At 34.4% G+C, this 7,500-nt stretch overlaps 2 protein-coding genes across 3 annotated transcripts in view; one reads left to right on the top strand and one right to left on the bottom strand.

The window, feature by feature from the left end:
* Positions 1–5,193, bottom strand: part of LOC144964964 (enolase 4-like) — a 19,337-nt gene extending 14,144 nt beyond the window's left edge. The window contains exons 1-5 of one of the 2 annotated variants that reach the window (XM_078899779.1): positions 4,934–5,193; positions 4,146–4,190; positions 2,721–2,804; positions 2,034–2,215; positions 1,062–1,184 (exon numbers count right to left, since the gene is read on the bottom strand). In XM_078899779.1, the coding sequence (XP_078755905.1) occupies positions 1,062–1,184; positions 2,034–2,215; positions 2,721–2,804; positions 4,146–4,190; positions 4,934–5,089 (590 nt within the window). In that variant the 5' untranslated portion in view covers positions 5,090–5,193. The remainder of the gene's footprint in view (positions 1–1,061; positions 1,185–2,033; positions 2,216–2,720; positions 2,805–4,145; positions 4,191–4,933) is intronic. The other variant, XM_078899778.1, reaches the window with a different exon arrangement.
* Positions 5,194–5,355: 162 nt separating this feature from the next.
* The window catches only part of LOC144964963 (uncharacterized), a 9,882-nt gene continuing 7,737 nt past the window's right edge, over positions 5,356–7,500 (top strand). The window contains exons 1-2 of the mRNA XM_078899777.1: positions 5,356–5,465; positions 6,933–7,161. Of these exons, the coding sequence (XP_078755903.1) occupies positions 6,934–7,161 (228 nt within the window). The 5' untranslated portion in view covers positions 5,356–5,465; position 6,933. The remainder of the gene's footprint in view (positions 5,466–6,932; positions 7,162–7,500) is intronic.

Genomic DNA, 7,500 nt, shown 5'->3' with positions numbered 1-7,500 from the left:
CTTATACAGCTAGAGTAAGTAACTATGGAGGATACCCAGGGATATAGGACCATCTGGAAAGGATTTGGTAAGTATGGAGGAAATTTTGACTTAATTACTTAATTAACACACATTTCGTCAATGTTGTGTTATTGTTTTCTTTGAATAATCTTTCAAACAAATCTACAAAATATTTTTGCCAACCAACTGCCATACAAACCATATCTGAAGTACATGTGGGTTGTGGTGGATTGCAGCCTTACCTATTGGGTCAATCTCGAGGGGGTTACCCAAAAGATAGAGAAATGTGTCTTCTGAGGTAGTTGGCAGAAATAACTTGGAGCACTGACCTGGCACTTCTAAGGACCTCTGCCCTGACACTATGCTATTCCACTCCGGAGTACAGCACTCCCATATGGGGTAGGAGCAAGATTGTTGAGAAGGTTGATGCAAAACTTTGCAAGTCAATGCACATATTGTCGGGAATGCTGGCAACAACGCATGAAGAATGGGGGCTGATAATAGCAGAAATCCAGCCCCCCAATGTCTGGTAGCAATAGGTTAAGAAAATAGAGAGGGTATGCAGGACATCCCCTCTCAGATGCATAAAGGACAGTGCCCCTAGTACGAACCAAACATCCCAGCAACCCTTGTACTTGGCTTCCTTGACTCCGGATGGTGTTACACATATGAGATGGAAGTTGATTTGGAAAAATTTGGTCTCTCCTGGGGGTGGGGACGTGGTCTTCTCAAAATTGGTAGAGAAGTTGCCAGGTTTGGGTTTCTATAACAATAAGAGGAGGCGTTGGTTGGCTGCAAACTGACTAAGGTTGAGAACAAGTCCAACCGTAGCCATCCCTCATCAGTGAGGGCTTTCCACCCATCTCACATGTACACATTGCAGGAAAGAACCTGAAACCACAAAGCATCTGAACAGGTTTGTGACTGTGACATGAATGCAGTAAGGATTTCATATTCTTTTTAATCAAAAATTTTACTTTAAATGTTCAATCAGCTTAAATGAGTGGAAAATAGGCAGATAGAAACTGTCCTTGGACAATTGTCATGGCTTTAAATCTTACTTGGCCGATTTTTTCTTGTCTTTCTCCTCAGCAGGGGGTGGGGGTGGTGGAGGTTCCTCTTGATTTTCTTCCTCTTTAGCTTTTTTCGCTAAATCCTCTTCCTTTTTCTTTTCAAATATTGACCTGTTAAAAACAATACCAAACTTTTAAAATGATGACAAAGCGTTTGGTGAGAATGGTTGGTATGTAATTGTTGTATAATTTCTTTGTATTCCTAAAGTATTTCAAAATAAAATTATTTACATCCAATTATTATTGACAGCCAGTTTTGCTGATTTTTAAATGAGTAATGGAGCCTATAATTTAATTGTAAAATGGTGTTTAAACAAAACTGAAATTTAAAAATTTTTAATGGTTATTTAATTGCTATACCAAAGCAAATTATTGAATGAACTACATTCTAAAACAAAATACTGAAACTGTTTCATGACTACATTATAAGGGTGGGCGCTAGTCGAAAGGGGTCAGTATCGAGTACTGTATCAACTAATGCCCAACCTTACTACATTATATCATAAAATGACAACACATTTGACAAACCATCCACCAGTCTCTCGTTAAGACTTGACCCCTGAAATCATTTTGGCCCGAGCCAAAAAAAGCTGTTTTTATATATCTTTTTTTAATTTCGCAGGAGGATCCGGGCCCTATCCAGTGCTCATTCTATATTATCATACATTGTTTATTGATTCTTCTCTGAACTTCTACCCCATCCCTCCTCCCAATTTCCATGACAATAAGCGCCCCCTTTACAGGAACAAACTTGGATTAATCAATGAGTAATATTTATACGCTATAGGGTTCATGAATGTTCGGACCCAATGATAAACTTATTTTTCAACAGAGTACTTATTTACCCCCCCCCCCCCCCCCCCCCCTCCAATCCCCCAATCCCAAAATCCACTTCAGGTGTAATATAATATAAGTCACAGAAAAATAAGCAATTTTCAACCGATGTGGTCTCAAACTTACAAAATTAGAGCATCGATTTCTGATTGGTTGATTGGATCAATGCCTGAGAATGTGTCTGCCAGTTCTTCATTGATAATCTTAATGGCAGCATTCACAGAATCTTGAAGGTCTAGTTCAGCCTTTTCTTTCTCTTCTGGTTTTACTTTGAGGTTTGGGTTTGGAATTGTCACAGAGCACAACAGCTGTCAAAGAAAGAGAAAATTAGTACAAGTTGTAGTAAAATGCTCAGCAGTTCTATTGACATGAGTTGTATCGACTTGATTTTGTGATAGCCTAGCTGTGATAAGCTTGACTAAAAACTATTTGAATAAAAATATCTTTACCCATAATATTTCTCGCAAAGTTTTGTGTCAGTTGCCTAAAAATAAGTTGTAAGTACTTTATAAAAGCAATAAGTTCATGCTCATCCTTGCTTTTGGAGAGGGACAAAAGTGGAAATGGGGAAAATTAATGTTTGTGCACAAAATATTCATCATTTTTCACAATTTGTGGCCCTGAAGAATGAAAAGAAACCAAATAAAGGAAAGAGAAACAAAGACGTAAACAAGGCAAAAAATACAAATTAGTCTTCCTGTGATCTCTCTCCCCCCCCCCCCCCCCCCCCCCCCCCCCACCCTCTTTTTTTTTCATAATTATTCTAGGACAGCAGCAAATTTGTTTATATTTTATTACAGTCTGGTGATATACCTTGTCTTTGTTGTTGACTGTGCAGTAAACATTAGTCTGTACGGCTGATTGACCAAGACAATCTATTGCTTGCTGTGCTGTCACCTGTAATAACAAAACAAAAGAAAATAATAAAAATGATGATGATTTTAAAAATAATAATAATAATAATAATAATAATAATAATAATAATAATAATAATAATAATAATAATAATAATAATAATAATAATAAATATAAAATAATAATAATAATAATAATATAATAATAATAATAATAATAATAATAATAATAATAATAATAATAAATAATAATAATAATAATAATAATAATAATGATAATAATAATAATAATAATAAATAATAATAATAATAATAAATAATAATAATAATAATAATAATAATAATAATAATAACAATAAAATTAAAATAAAAATAATAATAATAATAATAATAATAATAATAATAATAATAATAATAATAATAATAATAATAATAATAATAATAATAATAATAATAAATAATAATAATAATAATAATAATAGTAGAATAATAATAATAATAATAATAATAATAATAATAATAATAATAATAATAATAATAATAATAATAATAATAATAGCAATAATAATATAATAATTATCATTATAACTATTAATCAACTTAGAATCAAAATGTTAAGATAAAATGCTTTCAGATTTTTGAAAAGAAAGAGATTGTATTCATTTTCTACCACATTGAATAGAAATCAACCCCAAATTCCACATTTGTGGCTACAAATTCCATTTTCCGCACCTGGTACATCTTGACATCATAAAACTGTGATACTTTGAAAAAAAAAAAAAAAAAAAAACGAATGATAAAAGTCGTTTTAAAAAAATATTTTAAAAACACCCCTCCCCCCCCCCCCCCCCCCCCCCCCCCCCCCCCCCGCCAAAAAAAAAACAACAACAAACAAACAGAAAAACAAACGCAAAAAAAAAACCTAAAGCTTGTTTAGAGTGCAATATCCACTAACCGTGCTGAAAGCGCTTTACAAGGGGTCCCTAGTAACAGCATCACTTAACAAGTAGGACAAGACAGGACGTTAGATTGTTGGGCGATATTACAATATTTTCTGACAAAGAATACGCTGTTGATGGCTAGATACTCATTTTAAACCCAAGTGTAGTGAGAGAATGAGAGTAAATAGTCTTTTCCAATGATCAACTATGCCCTGCTCAGAGTGAGATTCAAACCCAGGATCTTCCGATCCGAAGGCGAGTGTGTTACCACTGGACCACATAGCTGCTAATAGGCTTATTTGTTCTCAAAGGGAAATTTTCTTTAGTGAGCTTGGGCGTGATGATTATCTCAAGGTCACTAAGCATGGCGGGGAGTTGAACTCTTGCGACTTTTGGCTTTGAAGCAAAGACTACCACTGTACCATGCAGGAGTAAAATCTTACCTTCTTTAAAATTGGTGGTTTGGTAAATTGGTCAAAGAAATTCACCTGAAAAAATACAAGAATTAATTTTACCAGATGTCTAACAATAAATAATATCATCCATTTAACATATACACACACACACACACACACACACACACACACAGAGAGAGAGAGAGAGAGAGAGAGAGAGAGAGAGAGAGAGAGAGAGAGAGAGAGAGAGAAAGAGAGAGAGAGAGAGAATGAGAGACAGAGAGAAGAGAGAGAGAGAGAGAGAGAGAGAGAGAGAGAGAGAGAGAGAGAGAGAGAGAGAGAGAGAGAGACTTACTGATAATTCCTCAAATGTACTTACATCAAACCAATAGCAGACGTGAAATAATTGAGTTATTCAAACATGAAGAAAGCTGTTATAAACATATTTATCAAGAACAGTCAAGGTGGCAACTCAGTCTCTGTGTTAAGAATGCAATATGGAGGCACGGACCTCGCTCCTCAACCGATGCAATAAATTTGGGTTATCAGACCGGCACGTCGCAATGTAATATTATATCCCATCATTTACTTTGAGACTCATCGCATTTTTTATTTTGGACAACATAAGCAAAAGCTGCTAGATATCTATTTATCTTGAGCAACATAAAACATCTGGCTAACAAAACATAAGTAAAATTACTCCGTTCGGCAGGGACCACTATTTTACGAAAGTACCATTGAATAGATAACATTTAAATGATAACTAATAGTGATGGAAAGCGTCTCTTTGAGTAGAGATAGGACGGTGGCATCAGACTTCTAACACTAAAACTTACAAGATGTCCATAAACATCAGGTGGATCATCATGAAACATCGAATTTAAAATCTGTTCCATCTTCACCGGTACCCCATTTTCTTGATAATATTTCATAGCTCTTAGCTTCAAAGCATGAAGCTCTTTGGGATCTTTTGATGATGACACAGACGCCATAGTGAGTTATTTTGTTAGAAAACTGCTAACAAATTCGAGAGTCGAGAGGAAGTGGCAAAATCGTTTATGCCGCCATCATGTGGTTTCTAGGGATACAACAAGTCGTAATTCGTAATGATTATATATGTGGATATTCACATAGATATCAGGCTTTTGTAGGCTTTGAATTGATTGACTGTGTATTTTGTCGTCAAATGTTTCTATTTTTATATTTATAAGATTATTCAGAACTTTGTGAGGGGACAGTTTTGTTTTACGACATTCAGAAACAGAATTTTGCGTCGTTAGTGATGAAAATGGCTGTCACGATTTTGAGGATTTTAGCACTTCCTCTAAGTTAAAAACTTAAGAAGAGTTGATAGCATACATTTATAAGGTACTTGACATCGACCTTTATTATACTAAGATAAATACTAACAACACCCGGATTAGAGAAATCCTCCCCTTGGTTTTGACAATTATTAAATTTTGCGATAAACTGGAAGTTGGAAGAAAACCGTTTATTTATTGATTTTACGAAGTGGCAATTCGGACTCGAGTCTGAATAGTCTCCCGTGGCTATTCGGACTCAAATTCCAATATGTGTAGGCAGTGAAACACAGTGCGGCAGTGGGCAGATGACAGAACTGATAAAGAAACAGAAGAAGAGATCAAAAGAATTTCTGTTTTGCTCATATTATAAGACTGACTCAATAAGTTCTGATTTCGTTTGGACATCACGTTGTGTTATCAAAGCTTTTCCTTAAGACCACAGATACTTTAACTGACTTTTGTTACTTTTGAAGAGTTTTAACTCCTTTCTTTTTTAATTTATATCTGGACTTCCAAGTGATCAATTATTTCGTCCTTCTTATCAAATAAAATGGGTTTAGACTACTTGTTGATAGTTACTATCTATAATTGTTATTTTGATTTGCATTAATTCTAATTAATTAATTAATTAATCTAATTATCAATATTTAAGATTTATACTGTCATGGGAGATTATTCAGAGCCCAAATAACCTATTGATTGCACATGCACATTGGAATTTGAGTCTGAATAGCCACGGGAGACTTTTCAGACTCGAGTCCGAATAGCCACAGCCTTTATTTTAACTCACTCAACCCTAGAGATTTTTTATACTTTTCTAAATTGGAAAAAAAATATTCAAAATGAGCATGTACATAGATAGTTTTATTCAACTACCATTAACATGCAAAAACTAAAAACATTAGCTTTGATACTACGCCTATAATTTGTCTCAGAAAAATGTAATAAATAGGCATGGGGTAAAAGTAACCCTGGTAAACCATTTTATATAATCGGTGTTAGGGTTGAGTGGGTTAACGGACTGTGATTGTGGTTGATAGGGTAATCCAGATTGCTGGTTATCTACAATCTCATCATTAATATGGACAATAAAACTGTCAAACTTATTTGAAATATCCGTCATCGCAAATATTAATGAACCCTCGTCATTTATGTTAGGAAGCAATTATTGCTTGGATACATATATGCAAACTTTCCAGGAGATCAAAGAAAATGTCGGGTTTTTTATTTCATGGATGTAACGCCTTTTTTCTTTTTTAAAAATTAATTATTCTTCTATTTAGGATGTTATGGATTCTAGAATTTGATTCTATTTAGACTAAAACTAGTATTAGTTGCATCTTTACTTACATTTACATTTATTTTGTCAAAATCTTGTCTTGCGTTCATTTCAATTATTCAGCATTTGTTTCCTTGTAAGTTGTAAACAACTATTATATGTTTTACTTGTGTGTATGGATGTTTGTGTTAATTTTATGATATGTATCTATTTGTGTAATGTTCCATTTATATGTTTCTTTTTTTTCATAAGGATGTCTATTGCAAGTTCACCAAAAACACAAACTGCTGGATCTCACACATGGGGATCCGGTCTGTCAGATTCTGCTCGAGGCCCTCCATCTGTAAGAAGGCGTAGAACAAAATTAGCAACAGATAAAAAAATTGCTGATGATGAATTTATGGCAGCTGCTATTGGTGATGTAGAATGGTTAAAGCAAAGTTTGAAAGATGCTGGACCAGACTTAAATTTTGACAAAAACGTAAGTAAAATGTTGTGCCCAACAAATCAAATAGCTCAGTTGGTATAGCACTCGCTTCATACACAAAGGGACCGAGATTGATCCCGAGTGACGTTGAGAATTTTTTTCTGACCCCTCTGTCCAGCCAGCAGTGATTGGGTAGCTTGGTCTGTTAGATCTGGTTGAACGTACTTTGTGATAGACTAGCATCCTATCCAAAGGATAGCAAGCAATTGCTATAGTCCATTTCACGCTTTAGAAACTGGGATAAACTCCGACTCATGGCTCTGAAGGATTACTGCAGGAAGATGTAAATGGGAAACTTTTTGAGGCTAAAGAATTGATTGAATTGTCCACTTT

Source organism: Berghia stephanieae, chromosome 2, assembly GCF_034508935.2.
Source record: "Berghia stephanieae isolate SIO BIC M18660-M18661 chromosome 2, UCSD_Bste_1.3, whole genome shotgun sequence".
NCBI classification, from domain to species: Eukaryota; Metazoa; Mollusca; class Gastropoda; order Nudibranchia; family Aeolidiidae; genus Berghia; species Berghia stephanieae.
The sequence above is the reverse complement of the archived record's forward strand: the minus strand, read 5'-3'. Positions and strand labels throughout refer to the sequence as shown.